The sequence below is a fragment of the Oenanthe melanoleuca genome, chromosome 7 (assembly GCF_029582105.1).
Source record: "Oenanthe melanoleuca isolate GR-GAL-2019-014 chromosome 7, OMel1.0, whole genome shotgun sequence".
Taxonomy (NCBI): Eukaryota; Metazoa; Chordata; class Aves; order Passeriformes; family Muscicapidae; genus Oenanthe; species Oenanthe melanoleuca.
Genome location: NC_079341.1, coordinates 6480095 through 6497362, shown reverse-complemented (window position 1 = coordinate 6497362; position 17268 = coordinate 6480095). Strand labels below are relative to the sequence as shown.

The 17268-nt window shown below is 39.1% G+C and overlaps 1 protein-coding gene across 1 annotated transcript; it reads right to left on the bottom strand.

Moving 5' to 3' along the window:
* On the bottom strand, positions 1-11410 carry ZC3H15 (zinc finger CCCH-type containing 15). Its single transcript, XM_056496254.1, has 10 exons — positions 11192-11410; positions 9224-9325; positions 6610-6721; positions 4941-5093; positions 3768-3859; positions 2545-2727; positions 1683-1829; positions 1368-1472; positions 1019-1145; positions 1-800 (listed from the first exon to the last, which is right to left on the bottom strand). Exons 1-10 carry the CDS (start codon positions 11267-11269, stop codon positions 607-609), a joined length of 1293 nt encoding a protein of 430 aa, XP_056352229.1. The 5' UTR covers positions 11270-11410; the 3' UTR covers positions 1-606.
* Between the last annotated feature and the right edge of the window lie 5858 nt (positions 11411-17268).

Here is a 17268-nt window from a genome sequence, read left to right as displayed (position 1 = left end):
TATTTTAAAAGTTGATAATTTTTATTTACACATTTATTGGCAAAAGGTGGTGGGAAAATTCAAAACATTTTAAACAGAGGGCACTGTACTGTATTGTATGAAGTATCAGTTCACAATCTTCAGTATCCAGCTGATCAAATAAAGCTAATCACCACTTAAAGAAGCATAATCTGCATCAGCTCCATTAGAGTATCCTGCCTAAAAACCACCTCAAGGCAGTTTCTAAATCAACACAATCACTAATAAAAATGCAGGTTTTGTGAAGAACGTATACTTAGATTTTTGTACTGTACCTGATGTCAAATTGCCCACTTGCATACTGGCAAAGCAGTTACACTTCCTACTCTTAGCTGAAAGTTGTAATCTCACTGTCTGCAAATTCAGCTGTTGGGTAATTCTGAACTACTCTGAACATTTTACTGTGAGCATAGCCAAGACTGGAGTAGATGAGATTGAAGGAAAACATTCCTGGTATATCACGTGCCCATCATATTCAGCTGCATAACCATAAACATCTTGTTTAAGAATTCTATTCAAAAAGGAGAAAAAATGTAGTCAGTTTTCTCTTTGTCACATAGGTTTAATTCCTCACTGGAGCTTTTTAGTTCATTCTTCTAAATCAAGAGTGTTTAGTTCTTCTTCTAGTTCATCCAAGTCCTCTCCAGTAAAGAGATTTTCATCAACTGGAACTGCATCAATTACTCCGTTTTCCAATTCCCCATCTCCATCATTATCTTCATCTAAATCATTTTGCTCGCTGTTGTTTATATCACCACCAGAAGCTTCACTTAATTTATTATCTGAAAATAAACATAATTCTTAGGCATTTCAATGACACAAGTTTCTTAATCACCAACTGTATTCACAATCCTACTAAACATGCTTTCAAATTTTGAAACTATGAAGAAGCTACTTTATTTGAAATTCAAGCAGACTTATATTGGCCAAATTGCATGTACCCAGTTAATATGTAAGTCTGGACAATCAACTATGATAACAAGAAAAAAGAATAACTCACCATCTTTTTCTGCTGAAGTGTATGTGCTGAACCTCTCTGGACTAGCTACTGTAATACCAGTCTCCTCTACTGCCTTGGGAACATACAGGTTCAAATCTACATCATTTATACATACAGGGTCTTCAGTCTGGAAAATAAACCAAGATGCTCTGCATGAAATACTTTTCCACAAAAACCCTCACTTCTGCAAGATTTCTACAACATTTGTGACCTTCAACAGGAACCTTCTGATAATCTGTGGTGGTATTAAGAACTAAGCTTATTAATTTCATTTTAAGGACTTTCAAACTGTCATTTTCAAACTTGAATGCAATTAAAATATTCCTTGATTTAATCCTGTTTCCTTTACCTCATCATCATCTCCTGCTCCTTGAACATAATGGGTGTCATCTGCTTCTTCATCATCTGCATCAACCAACTCTGGCCGGAACTCAAACACTTCACGTCCACTAATCTAGTCACAGTAAAAGAAACTTTCAGTTATCACTTCATGGAATTTATAGTGCTTTACAAAAAAATCACAAACAAACAAACAAACCAACCATAGGAAAAAAGGAAAATATAATGACACAATAATAAGCAAAACAATCTCAGGCCAGCTACCTCTTCACAAAACTCTATGTACCTGCTCTTCTTACATTAGGAATTGGACTATAAAACTTACCACCAATGCTTTGCCAGCTTTAAAATCTGCTTTTCTCCTCTCCATATCTTGTTCAGCCTTATCAATTTTTTCTTGTCTTTTTCTTCTCTTCCATGCAATAAAACACTCTAGAGTAATTTTGGTAACATTTGGTCCTAAGGCAGCACGCTGTCAAGGAAAGAGACTGATTAACACTAGAAACTCTTTCCAAAGGCTGTAAAAAATGGGATATTTAATTACTTTATTTACTTTAATTACTATTATTTAATTCTCCAGAAACTAATTGAAAACATCTCTTTTTCCAACTCCCTCTTGACTCTTACACTGTTAAACATGCACCATCCTCTTTGCATTTTACTCAACGTGCGATTTTCCAGTTAGTGAAATGAGCTGGCATGAAAATTAACAGGAAAAATGGAGGAGGAAATAAATGAAAGACAAGAACTCAGCTCTGCTCAAAGTGACACTGCCAAGCAATGGTGACAGAAAGAAGCAGGGCAGCAACACCTTCAGAAGGTCTTGTGCTCTTGGTGTTGCTGCTTCAATAGAGAGTTAAGGGAGAGTTAAGAAGACAGTGAGCTGGGGATGAGAAAAACCACAGAAGCAGTTGTGGAGAAATGAGAAACAGCAGTTAAGAAACAGAAGCCTCCTAAAAAAGGGTAAGCAACAGCTGCACTAAATATGCAGCTATAGTTAATTCTATTCACTAGGTAACAGCTTCTAAACAAAAACATGAATCAATGCTATGCATCCTTTGCCCTAGCTCATACAGCTCTAAAAACATCTAACAGCTTTTTAATATAAATTTGCAAATTTTTTACATGTCTCTCTTCAGAGTAATGAAAACAACTACCACCAAAAGCTACCTGTCTGACAATTTTACCTCTTTTTCTATTAGATCTTCTAACGAAATTTCATCTTGTTTTTCTTCCTTCTTCTTGTCTTTTTTTAACACAAAGCCTGGAGGGAGGGCATGGCGATACATACAGTTGTCTCCTCCACCCGGACAGACCCAAAACCATCCATATTTGTTGTTTTCAATAGCATCCAGGAAGTATTTGCAGACCTGTATAAAAACAATGGTTGTTAACACTGTGTCCTCTTTCCATCCCCAGCATTTGTCCATGTCAGAAGTTCAGTAAGTCCAAGTCAGCTGTGTACACAACAAAAGGAACATGTGAATTGCATTGCAAATAAAAACAGTAGATAAAGCAGTGCAACTGAGTATCTAAAAGTAATGTAGTCAACAGCATTTTTTTCCCTCAATATAATCCCAATTAAAAAAGACAAGATGAAAGAAGACTCCTGTAAAACCAGCAGCACATCTCTTTCTGCTCACCAACATCAGTGAAGTTTTAAACAACATAAATTGCATCTGCCTCAGATGTTATTAAACCTTTCAGTTCTGGATCCTGAGGTAAAGATGCCATTCTAGGACTTCTAACAAGCAATTCATAGTTTATATTTAGCCACAGCAATGCTTAACTTTTGCAATTTTAGGCAGTATCAATAGACTATTTAATCACTTGATATTGAAAATGAGGTGAAATAGTCCCAAAGAATGAAAAAGGAATTAACCCATTATGCTGTTTAGTGCAGAGCTAAAAAATATTGTTGAATTAGAGCTCAGGAATTACAAATTACTCTCAATTCATAAATTAGGAGAAAATTTAAAAGCTTACAATGCTTGTATGTCATGCAGTACATAGATAAGTCAATATATATATCACAGCCACTGCAATAACAGACTTCATTAATCACAATACTTGGATTTTCTAAGCAATTGGAATGCATTAGATACACTGCTGGAACCTTGAGCATTTCTATAAAGCACTTCACCTACTATCCATTTGTAATGTACATGAGAAAACGTTTTATGGACTGAAAAGAACTGTCGGGTTGTGGTTTTAGTTTTTTAATTTTTAAAGATATTACTAGAAATACTAATCAGTCCAGCCATCTACTCAAAACATTATAATATTCCATTCTAAATTTTTACATCATGATAAACACATCTAATGCCAGACTGCACTGCACTTAATTCCTTCTAGTACAGCTCAATTTAAAAAAAAAAAAAAAAAAAAAAAAAAAGAAAGGAAGACATACTATTTGGGTTTTGGGTTTTTTCTTTTCCGCCTCACCATGCTTCTTGTTCACCACTTCTTCCAGCTTCTTCTCATCCCAGTTGTCCATTGTATCTAGAAAAAGATAACAGATGGTTTCACAAAAAATTCCAAATACTGAACATTGCCAGCAAGCTGCTTTTCTGCCCAGTAACAGTTTTAATATGCAATTCTTAACATTTTAAGTAGCTTATACAAGAGAAAATAAATTCAGGTTCTTAAAATACTGTTTTCAAACTCTCCTATGCCACTCAAAAGACAATTACCTCAAAAGCCCTAGAAATTTTAATTTTTAAATGCATAAAGTGTGCTTCAGATAAACACTCAATTTGTCATTCCATCTGTACAGTACTGAGTGTGAACAAGAGAAAATAAGAAAAACAAGAGAACTGAATAAAAGAGAAGGTTGGAGGATAACATCCAGAAATATAGCTTATTTAAATTGAGGCTTGAAAGAGATAATACCAAATTATCTGTGTTAAAGTTAAAAGAAGGTTCCACCAAAAGAAGCAAATCACCAATGACAATATTAGCAGTGAATCTGTGGGATCCTATCAGATACATTTAGGATGACAGAGGCTAAAATTCAAATAAACACTGAGACATGAGGAAATGTGAAAAAATCAAGTTCTATAAAATCTCTAACCCCTGCTAAAAAAAGTAAAATCCAGAGTACTTAGCCAACAAATAATCTGGGGAGAGAAAGTCACAGAAAAAAATCCCAAGTATCCCTAAAGGTAGAACTGTGCATGTCTGGCCAAACACTAGTAGCAGCTCTGGAAAGCAACTCTGGCTGCTCACTGCACTTCCTCCTTCTGCACTTCCTTTCTACAGAGCTTAAGATGGAAACAGCAACTGCAAGAAAGGTCAAATACTGTTCAACTTCTGACTTGTATGATAGAATACATGACTCTGCACAACTGAAAAACCACCATTATCAGTAGGTCATACTTCTTTTTCTATGTGAGGTGTAAAGAACACTTGAGAGCACACTTGGAGGAAGTTTCAGTGCTGTTCAGAACTTTGAGCATAGTGTGATGGGTTGCCTTAGGCACTGTTCTTCAGGATCACAGCCACAATACAGAAGACTCTTAATCTTAAAATTCCAGTTTCAGCATCAGAATAGCTTAGCAGTAACCTTCTACCATTATTATACCTTTTTCAAGGTCCTCATCTCTTGCATCGATGTAGACACTTCGCTTTTCGCACTTCCTTTCCAATGACAAATCATGGGAGAACTTGCATTTGTCTCCTTTAGTGCACTGTCCTTGCTTGAAGAAAGCACAAACTACAGATTTCGGGTCAGCACCTGAGTAAAGACAGTTTTTATATTTTAATACTATTTTTAAGCAAAGGTTATATGTTAGAAATTCTGAGAATATCGAGGATATGTAGAGAATGAAAGTATGTTTTAAAATTGGAAATTATTTAAAGTGCTCATGGTAAGTACATAATTCATGTCCTGAACATGCCAAATTTGCTCTAATTGTATGATGTTTACATTAATAATCAGAACTGCCACCAAACTATTTAAAGAAATATGGTGTGCCTGAGCAATTATTCATTTGTGTATTACAATACATCACAGAGATCATTCTGTGCAATTTCTTCCCTATACATGAAGCTATTCTTGCCTCTAATAATAGTAAAGCATCTTCTGAATGTCAGCCTTTCCCCAACAACACACTACAATAAGTTACAACAATTTAATCCTCACTCAAACTACTTTCCTCCTTTAATAATAGAAAGAAAATGGCTGATCAGAGACCCCAAGATAAGAAACTGTTGTTCTAGTATGAACTATCCAATCACCCTAACTACAATTTAAGCAAAAATCATCCCACTAAAGAATCTTTGACCATTAAATGTCATTAGGAAAAGCAATGAAAGAAGCAGGCCTAAGAGCATTTATGAGACATGAGACTAAATCAGAAATACTTTACTTGTAGTATTAAATTAAGTTCTCATGGGAGATTTTAGGCTTGAGTTTTTCACATGTTGCTTCACTTCTGGTTTGACTGAAAGTGATTTAATTATGTACAACAATGTCTTTTTAAAGTGCAATCTAAAATCTGGGTAATATTAGTTTCCTGAAATAACTCAAAGTCAAAAACTGCTTGATTTAGAGAAAACTGATGGAGAAAGCTGCAGGTCACAAACAGAAAAGTGGCCTTTGCTGCTGATCAGTGCCACCATGAGTAAATACCAGGTTTGCTTTAAAAAGATGAAGACCACACTTCTTTTGTCAAAAATTATTGAACAGAAGCTGCAGAAGATCGGTAAGTTAAATTTTGGTAACATCATAAAATTTGTTTGCTCAATAACCAATGTCAAGAGAGACCCAAACCAAATGCTACTGCTAATTATGAGGTTAGATACAAGTAACTGGAAGGTATTTACTGCTCTGATTTGAGCACAAGTCTTCTGTTAAAGCAAAAGTTATGATCTTATACTCTTTCTTTGGATGTTCATACTTCCCTGGAGAGCCTGGGGAGACAGGCTGTTTTAAACAAATACCATCACACACACAAAAAAAATCATGCCACACATCCAGAAGCATCTAACTGATGAATCAGAACACAGCCAAGTATCTTCAGCTGTGCTGACAATATCAATGCAGCTTTTGATATTCCAATGATCTACTGACCCCAGAGGACTTCCCAAAACAATGTCAAATCATGACTGACAAAATACTTGGCACACTAGGTGGAGGAGGAAATAGTCACATCTATTTCATTAAAATATTAACTGGTGTTTTTGAAGGGTTATTATGCCTTAAGTAGTTATATGAATAAGAACACATAAATGAAATCAGTTAGTCATACCTTTGCTAATTTTCTGTGCAGCAACCACAGGCTTGAAGAGCTCATTTAATTCTTGTAATTCTTTTTTCTTATCTTCTTTCTTTAATTTCTTCTCACTTTCTGATTGAGCAGCCTATAAATATAAAACCAGGATGCCAATTCACATGAACTGCACATTAAAATAGCCAATCACTCAAAATTGGTTTCCAAGGGCAGGAATGAAACAACCTGTGATGCCTGGAAGGCTCACAACTGCTGCTCTTGTGTGTGCAGCTGGTGCCCTTTACTGGCACTGACCTGTCCCACAAGAGGGACAGGAAATCTGCCAGAGGAGAGGTGCTGGCAGATACCTTTAGTGTCACAGTGACCCCTACTGAACCTTCACAGTAAAGCCAATGAGAAGCACTGAAACTTCTCCTCCTTTTGCAGTGCAACTACTTCCAGATCTGCACACAAAAAAAAAGCCTCTCTTGAGACCCCTACATGCTACCTTGCTCTTTCTTCTGATCTATGCAGGTAGATATTCTGGGAAATCTGTCCACAGAAAATGGAAGTGCTTTTAGAACATTACTTCAACTTGGATCAACTTGACATATGAATGTTTCATTGCTTAACTAAGGACCAAAGCCAGGAAAATAAGCTCATCTAGGGAAGCAAAACAAAAAAAACCTGACTCTGCCTCACCCTTTTTTGGATAAGCCAGATCAGGCATGTGTCTGTACCAGAGTGGGATGAAAACACATGAAAGAGGACACAGGAAAAACATTCTTAGATCAGATATAAAATGAGGTTTTAGCAAGGCAACAAGTGACAGGATAAGGGGCAATGGCCTCAAGTTACCCCAGACAATGTTCAGACCAGATTTTAGGAAACATTTCATCACTGAAAGGGTGAGTCAAGCATTGGTGGATTCACCATCCCTAGAAGTCTTCAAAATGTATAGATGAGGCACTTGGGAACATGGTTGAGTGGTGAGAGGCAGTGCTGGGTTAATGGCTGGACTCACTGATCTTAAGAGATCTTCTCTACCCTTAAGGATTCTGTGTTTGTTCGTGTCTTGTCCTTTTGTTCAGTGAGACTAACACCACAAACAAGAATGCAGGGTACTATTTTCTAAAATATAGTGTAATATTAAAAAAGGAGCTTTGCTCCTATGATGAATTTGGCAAAAACACACCAAATTGTTTTAGAAAGGAATTAGCAGCTTGGCTAAAAGTTCCCAAATGCTATTTTAAATAACACACAGACCCATGTACATCAATCTACAGAAAGTTGTACTTTAAGAATGCTTTTGTTTCTCTTCACAGCTCTAAAAGTTTGAAGATCAAGCTTAAAAAAAAACCCCAACAAACCAACAAAAAACAAACAAAACCCCCAAAATCTAAGAAACAAAAAAAACACAGAAACAACAACAAATCAAAAAAGGAGAAAAAAACCAAACCAAAACACCCACCACCAAAGCTAAAATTCTGACAGCATTTCAATTTTAATCTCATGACATGAGGAAAATTGCTTAAAGAACTTCTTTCTCAGGGACAATCCAAACCCAAAGCTATTCTATAATGTAAAAGAGATATAAACATGTTTAAAAATTTGGTTCTGACATCCAACAGTCAATAGCTACCAGCATTTGAAAAATAACATTATTTTAGGCTGGCTAATTTACATATTGGTATTTGTATACATGCCACAGATCCAGGAATTTCACACACAAGTTTCAGAACTGTTTGAATAACACAAATGTTTTTGAAGTGACAACAAGAAATCTTTTCCACAACAAAAAAATTATTAGATTTAATGACCCAAATACCAGCTTCACTTTTCAAGGTGGGCTTGCCATGCTGGTTTATCCTTGTTACACAAGGAATGTGTTGCAAAATCATGAATTGAGATAATGCAAATGTAATTATTTTACAGGCTTATTCATAGAACAGAAAGCTGTGTAAATATTTAACAGCTAACTTTCCTAGCTCTGTAGAGACCTGGATCACTTCCATTATCTCCATGCTTTCTGATTGAGTATAATGTAAACATTGTATCTCATTTTATTTAATCAGACAGAAGAGCCAAGTTTCAGACTGCAGCTCAAAATTTCAGGTTTTTTGACCAAAGGTTTTTCACAGACTTGTGTCCACTTAAAATTGTAATACATACTTCTGTAACTAGAAGAATGAGAGGATATAGGTTTATACTTTTATGTTTCAATTCCCATTTTAGTAACAACCATTGTTAATTTCAAATGCTCCCTATTTCTTAAATAGGGTAAGAATTAAAGAGAAAAAAGAAACAAAGTGCAATTGTACTTTGCTGACAGCCAGTATCTATAATTTAATTTTAAGTATACCTTAAACTGAATTATGCTACTATCAGAATACTATGAAGACAAATGCTCACCCTGACTAGTTGAGTTTGGATGGGAAAAAGTTCTTTTTTCACAACAAAAGCCAACCAAACAACAAATTAAAAACCAAACTCCCATACTCTGTACTACCTTTACACAGATACATAATTTACAGCTAGACAAGCTTTGCATGACAACTGTTACCTAGATCTGTGCCAGTTCCTGACCATCTGTACACAGAGTGAGAGATGAATTTACTCCACAGTGGGAAAACATTCCACAATAAATGCTTACCTGACGTGGATTCTGCTGACCAAACTTAACCTGGTGAGTCACAGCCTTGATAAACTTCTGCTGCTTTGCACCTTTTTTATTCTTCAGGCCAAATGTTTTGTCCTAAATCAAGAGATAAACACAGCCATATTAATAAAAAAACCCAAAACAACCCAAACCACCAGAAATTCAACCCCTGCTGCTCCTCTCAGGCTTCCAGTAAAACACAGATTATTTCCTCAAGCAACACAAATAATGCAAGAAACTGTGTAGACAAAATTTAAACTCCTCATATCCTCAGAAGTGGCTTTTCACCAGAACCCCCTGAATGTGGCCCTTGTGTGAGCTCTTGTTTTTATCACCAGACCTCCTCGTGCCCCGGTATCAGTGAGCATGGACACAGCGTTCTCAGGCCTCTCAAGGCAACAAGACAAGATAGTTTTGGAGGCTATCCAAGGAATATCTGAGGAAAATAGGACAACTGATTACCCATAACTACTGCTAGTTTCTCTTCTATCCACCTGAAATCACTGATTACTTCTATCTTCAACTATTCAGATAGAAAACTGATGTATGTCACTGTGGTAATAGTCATCTATTTTCAAGTATTGGAAGCTTTTCCTTTTCTAACTGTACTAATTTGAAGTTAAGTCTTTATCCTATATCAGACCTGGAGAGCTGTCTCTGCTTCCTAAAATCCACTGCTTGAAGTTTCTGTTCACTGCCTAAACCAATTATTCCTCTCTATTTTCAGCTTTATTGTTAAGAAGTTTCTATACCAAATCTATGAAAAATTTCTTACAGAAAACCAGCTTTCACATGAGTAGTTGAGGCAGAAATCATTTTTTGTAACTGAAACACCACCCTTAAAAACTTATCCATGCCTTTGATTTGATACTGACATTTTCTTCCTTGAAGGAAAAAGTAACAGATGTTCATACAGTGAAAATAACTCAGTTCAAACATGGTTTTGAAAGCCCTAACAATTAAAAAATATATTATAAAATAATTACAAAATAAACAGCTCCAAGTTTCCAGACTCATGCTGTTTACACTTACAAAGTGTTCCCTACGAACAGAGTTTCTCTGTTACTTGGTGCTAACTGGAGAAGTCAAAATAATTAATTAGGAAAGAAAATTTACCATTTACACACTTGATTTCCACTGTAAATACAGCATGGAAAAGATAATCCCCGTGTATTTGATTTATATAAAAGTATAGTATTAATAATCAACGCCAGCTTTTCCCCTTTCAGCTACATTTCTTTGTAACAAAAAGCAGAATTTTTCCTGGGCTGCGTTCAGCAAGAACCTCAGGAACTCCAAAGCCAGGAGAACACAAGAGCAACTACTCTAACCTGACCCTTCCAAAAACCACAGAAACAACAATGTGCAATCTCAGATTAAAGGAACACACTCATTATACGGGTATTTCACCTGAACAGCATATTTCATGCCAACAGTTCAGGCAAGTATTTAAATTTCTGAAACTACACTGCTTGTACTCCCAGCATAAACCCACACAGCATAGACATAGACACACACCCCTCTAGCCGGTTTTTTTCTCCAATCTGGTCACACGGGTCAAACTGCAACAAAACCCACCGCAAATCTGAGTGAGGAACCAAGGAATCATGAAGGTGTGACGGGATCTCTGGAGACCGTCTGGCGCTACCCCCACAAGCACAAACCCACACCGCAGAGGCGGGCTCAGGGAACCCACGGGCCAGCGGGATGAACACGGCAAGGGCGAGGAAAGCAGACAGCACAGCAGCGCGTCAGATCCCGGCCAGGCCCCACACGGCTCGGGCCTGCCGATGTCCGGGCTAAAGCTGGCAAGCAGCACAGAGGAGCCGGTGTTCCCCGGGAACACGGAGGTTTGGGCTCCGCCACCCCTCCCTCGGCCGCTCCAGCCGGGAAGCCGCAGGGAGCGGCAGGGCCCAGCCGGAGGCCGCGGCGGTAGAGCGGCGGCCTGGGCCTCCTCCTCACCTCGATGATCTTCTCCTTCTTCTTCTGGTCCGCCTTCTTGCTGCCCCCGGCCGGCTGCTGCTGCTTCTTGGGGGGCATGGCGGCTCCCGCGGGGCTGGGGCCGGGAGAGGCCGGGACGCGCTCGGGCCGCGCCGCCGCCGCGGGGGGAGCGCAACGGGTCCCGCGGGGCACGCCGGGAACGCGCCGCGCGCCGGCCAATCGCCTCCCGGCAGGCAGCGCGCGCCGCGCGGCGTCACTGAGGGGCGGGTAAGTGACGTCACGGACAGGGTGGGCCGACCCGCGTGACGTCACGAGAGGGGTCAGTGGCGGGAAGTGCGTGAGGGAAGGGGATGAGTCTCTGCTTTCCTTGCGTGTAAAGGCGGCGATTTCCTTCCCTTTCCCTTTCCCTTTCCCTTTCCCTTTCCCTTTCCCTTTCCCTTTCCCTTTCCCTTTCCCTTTCCCGTTCCCTTTCCCTTTCCCTTTTCCCTTTCCCTTTCCCTTTCCCTCACAAACGACGCGATCCGAACGGAGCCCTCAGGTTCTGGCAGGATGAGCGTGCGGGTCACGTTTGTTGCAGAACTCCGTTTTTGAGCTTTTGAACTCTAGGAGAATATACAGGCTTAATAGATTTAGGAGTATCAACTTCTTCGTCCCGAGAGAGATTAAAGCTAATTTTAATGTCATGCGGTGCACGCTGCGGGGAGGATGCGTGTTCAGGGAGGAATATGCAGTAGGAATTCGCTGTACCTTGCTAGTGCCTCGGCCACTGGGGAAAGGACAGAAGGCAACGTGCAGCCGGGATTTGGGATTAAAGTCTGGGAGAGATCCCAGAGGGGTGTGGGCCTGTGGGCTCTCTCCCTCTATTCCAATAAAATTGATTCTTGCAGGACTCCGCTGTCTCTTTCATGGGCGCTGGCTTTTTGCAGCGTGATTTTCCACACACTTAGAATCTATTGCATCCTAAAGGACACACGAAAGAGACAATTAAGTGTCAGGGAGAAAACCAGCGTATAACAACTGATAAATAAATCCCAACTCAGCCACTGTGCAGGGAGGGGTCACAGCCCCAAGCCTGACAGAGTTCAGGGGGTGTTGGGACAATGCTCACAGGGACAGGGTGGGTTCTTGATGTCCTGTGTCAGGCTAGGAGTTGGGATGTGGTGAACCATTTTTATGCCATTTAAGTAAAACACTAGAGGTTTTACTGCCCAGGGAGAGCGAGGAGTCTCTCTGGACACATTCCAAACCCACCTGGATGTGTCCCTATGTCACCTGCTGCACTGTCCTGTCTTGGCAGGGGTGTTGTACTGGGTGGTTTCCTGACAGTTCTGTGATTCTGTCATCCTTGTATGTCCCTTCCAGCTCAGAACATTCTGGGGTTCACAGTGCTAACCAGCCATCCCAGCTGTTTGGCACACATCGCTGCTTGTACATTCAGAAAGGATGGAATGCTTTAGTTCTTCAGCTTGGATTCTGTAGTCTGCATAATGCTGGAAAACAAGCACAAGACAATGGAAAGTCTAGGAGGTTACCTGATTAACAGGCATACTTGTTTCCATTGGCTCAGATTTGTAATAAATAATAATTTCTTGATCCATCAGTAAAGACACATAGCACACAGTGGTGGGAGCCTGACACAGGAGAAATTTAGTCTAAAAATGAGCCCATTTTGTTTGAGCTGTTGGGACAACTTGCTGCCTTATGTCAGTCACACTCCTGCTAACATCACTGATTCCACTGTAAGATGAGCCAGGCTATATTGTTTTCTTCTCCTGTGGAATGTATTTCATTTGTGGCATAATTCACTGTATCTTTCAATTTAAAGGGAAAAGTATTACCATGTTGTTGCCTTCTTTCAGTGTGATCTGAAAAAAATAGAGAACATGGAGATTATCATAAATAAAACATAATTAAAAGATTAATCCACCTGAGCCTGAAGAACAGTATTGTATTTCTAATTTCTAAAAATTTATGCAACTTGGTTCTAATTTGCATCCAGCATTAGATTTAGAATGAGCTGAGGCTAGAATTATGAGCTAGCACAATACAGTCTACAATATTTCATTTAAAAAAATCCCAAGTAACCACAAAAGTATCAGGCTTAACGTAACTTGAGCTGCTTGACGTTTTTCCATCTCCTTTGCTATACCTCAAAAATTAAGATCATTGCTCTAGTTCTTACAAACATTGATTGCTTTATGAGTAAATGAATAAAGGACAAGTTCTTTAGTTCATTGGACTTTATCAACATCATGTTTCACTATGGTGTGCATGATCTTCCACGATTAAAATAAGCCCAGTTTAATAAATTTTCCTGTTCTTCCCCCCCAAACAAAAACCAAGCCATGCATTTCTGCCAAGTAAGAAAGTCAAGTATGAACCTACAAAAAAAAAAAAAAAAAAACACAGCCAAAGAACTGCTTGCATCCAAATTGGGACAAGAACCTTCTCTGCCACAAACCAGCTGTGGAGTTGTAACTCCCTACTCACCTGTGTTTTTTGCATTTCAATAATACAGGCAAGGACACTCATTTAATCTTCTTCATCTCCCCAGCTACATGTTTTCATATTTGTGATGAAACAATACTTTCATGCTCTACCCCTCTGGCAAAAATTCTTGAAATTAGGAATTTTTGGCCTGGAAAAAAAAAAAAAAAAAAAGGACTCAGGGTATCTTATAACACTGCAGCTACATGAGAAGAGGTTGCAGTTGGGGGGGGTTCATCACTTCTCTCCTCCCAAAAAAAAAAGGAAAAAAGCAATAAGAAAAGAGAATGCAGACTTGAAATGTGCCAAAGGAGGTTTAGATTAGATAATAGGAAGAATTTATTTCCCTGCTGGAATAGGATGCCCAGAAGAGTCACCTTTCCTGGAAAGATATGAAAAGTGTGTAGATACAGCACTTCAGGACATAGCTGGATGATGGACTTAATGATGTTGAGGATCTTTTCCAACATAAATAATTCTATAAAACTAAATAAAATTTCAAATCTCTGAGAAAAAGCCTAAAAAGTACAACATGAAATCACTTCTCCTTTCAAGAGGCTGTCTCTAACTTATCCTTCAAAAGGAGAGTGACTTGTTTTAGCCATTGCACTTTTCCTCAAACTGCCCCAGTCTCCAGTGGAGGGTTTATAGGAGAAAACCTAACTTGATTGGAGACATTCTGGCTGATGGTGAGAGCTACCTGAAGAATATTATGCATAAGTCCATATCCTGTGGGTAAGGCAGGGTATTTGTAGTGTTCTTGGGGACTGAAGGAGGTCTTAAATCCCTGCTGGAAATGTTGTGGAAAGTGAGTATTGTGATATTTTTCATGTAAATTTCTGTGTGTTTTTTTTTTTTTTTTTTTTTTTTTTTTTTTTTTTTTTGTTGTTGTTGTTGTTTTGTTTGTTTGTTTGTTGTTGTTGTCTGTAGGCACAACCTCCTGAGGAGAGGCTGGGCTGGATTTATTCAAGTCCATCATGGTGAGTCCAGGGGGCACCAACACATTTGCATTGCTGTGGGAGTACTGGGTTAACTCTGATGCTGTCCCTGTGTCTCCTGGGGATATTTGGGGTCATAGTCTGTGGCTGTGGTGAGAGTGGCTAACTGGGTGTGTTTGGGGTGACTGCTCTTTCAGGGCACTCTGCAGAGCATCTTTGTGGCAGAGGGAGGCATGAGGAGGCTCTTGAGGCATAAACTGGTTTTGGGGGGATTGCCTGTCCTAAGGAACTTCTGCAAGCAGGGCTGTGGTCGTGGGTGAGTTACTCATACCCTGTAATCAAATCAGAACTTAAAACCCCTAACTTTCTATTTTTTCCACCTGTTTATGCTTAAAATGTTCAAGGTCATTACAGGAACAACCAGAAGGTGTCACAATTGCCCCAAGGTCCAAGTACCTGTCCCAGAAAAGAGTGTAATGTGTACACCCAAATTCTGCTGTCATTTACAGAGTGATGACAAGGGTTCACAAGGTGAAAGTCAAGGTGCTGAAAAAATATATGGTTGCCATTTGTGTGTATAGCAGCTTTAAAATTAAATTAAGCTTAGCAAAAGGTCCTTCCACATCAGGAACAAGGGACAAAAAAGAAAGTTATGTATGGTAACTATGGTTATGTAAATAACATGGAGTGTAACTAAATAATTTCAAAAACTGCAGGATTTGGGAAGGGGTTTAATAACGAAGAGCCAGAAGGATGTAAACTTGCACTTTACTCCCTGAGGGTTTTTTTCAAGTGTCATATTCTTGCAACAGCATTTACTTGTATCTGGGACAGGACTGGTTATTACTAATTCAGTATTTAAGGTTAAAATTTCCTAATTTCCCTAAATTCCCTGAACATAAAAGAATAATAAGTAAGGAAGTACTTTATATAGCCATTTACATTATTAATCAGTCTTATAGTTATTTATAGGGAAGTTATTTGGATTCAAGTTGGGAATAAATGGTATCTGAAATAGATGTTATCTTCATAGACATGAAAATTATTATTTTAGCTGTAAATGAAGAAAAACAGAACTCAGCTGAAGAGTATCAGTTAAGAAAGGTCAGATTCTTATACATGGAAAGTTTGGGAAAATGGTTTGCTAGACCTCAGGGTCATTCCAGTAATGCTGCAGGAAATGCAGGAAATGAGCAGCATCTCCAGATACAGGCCTCCATGGATATTGGGTGCTCTGCAATCTTTTCAGTATTGCATAGAATTGGAATGAATCTCAAGGGTTTGTAACTGATTAAAAAAAGGAAATAATACCTTTTGCTGTGATGTACTTTTAAATCCTGTCCAATAGTGTGGCTGACTCGTGGTTTAAACAGATGATGAAAGGTCTAACATGAAAGCAGCATTTATTTTTTTTGTACAGGTTGATCCAGGCAACTGCCTTGTGTCTATTAAACCTGATACTTGTGTATCATATTTGTGTTTATGTACCTATTCTGAACCAAATGGGGAAAGAAATTGTGTATATTTCCCTTTCTCTTAGTACTTCTCTTTCCTAATTCAAACAAAAGTTTTTCACATGCATTTAAGCAGGGGAATAAGCCATCAGGGTCTCATTTAAAATGTGTTTTATTTTCAGAGTCTTCAGAGCTTATTTGTGAGTATGAATTAAGGTAACTAGTAACCACCCTTCCAAGTAAGCTGCAATATACCTCTTCTATTGACATAGAATGTGAAATTTTGAGCAGTTAGCTTCTTAACTGGCACCTTTCTTCTCACTATTGGAAAATGAAACAAGTAGATCTATTGCTGTTCTTAATTTGGTTGCTCTGAAGTGCAGTGGGCAGATCAATGGTGACAGCAAATTTATTCAATTGGAGATGTCATTTTACAGTGTTGTAGGATCGAGACAACAATAATCATGAGTTGTTCTATTGAAATTAGCTCTGCAAATGCTTCTAAGGAATGAGAAGCCATTCTCTTTCAACTAATACTGAAAAAGAGGGCTGGTAGAGGAGTATCCAGAGTAATGAACAGCTTGAGAGCAAGTTGGCAGCAACTTCAAATTTATGGAATTTTGGTTGAAACTTTATCTTTGATCCAATGGCAGCCTGTGTCTCTGGTACTGCTGATAATGGCAGTAATGTTCCTGGGTTCTGCATGTGGTTGCCAGGAGGCAGCTGTGGTGGGAATGTTTGGGGTGCCAGGCTGTTTGTGAGCTCACAGTGGGCTGTTCCCCATGCAGTGTTTGGGGTGCCAGGCGTTGCTGTGCTCCCAGTGGGTTCCTGGCAGTGTTTGGGGTGAGTGTGCAGTGCTGAGCCTGGCACTGGGCAGAGCAGCCTCGTGGCTGAGTGCAGGGGGAGCCTGAGGGGGCTCTGGAGGCACCAAATGGTCCTGGCAGGGTGAGCTGTGCCAGGGAAGCCCTTGTGCAGACAGGGCTGTGCTGGTGGGTGAGTTACTCCTACCCTGGGACCAAACCAGAATGTCAAGCACTTCACTTGGAGCCAAACCTTAAATGAACAACTTGCTTCTTTCAAGCTGGTGCAGAAATGTTGTACAATTCCAATAATCCATCTGTGTTAGACTATCCTCTTTTCTCCATTGTTTGACCAATGTTATTTTAGTTCAATGGCAGTATATCTATCAAAAAGATTGTTTTTGAAATAATTTTTTTTG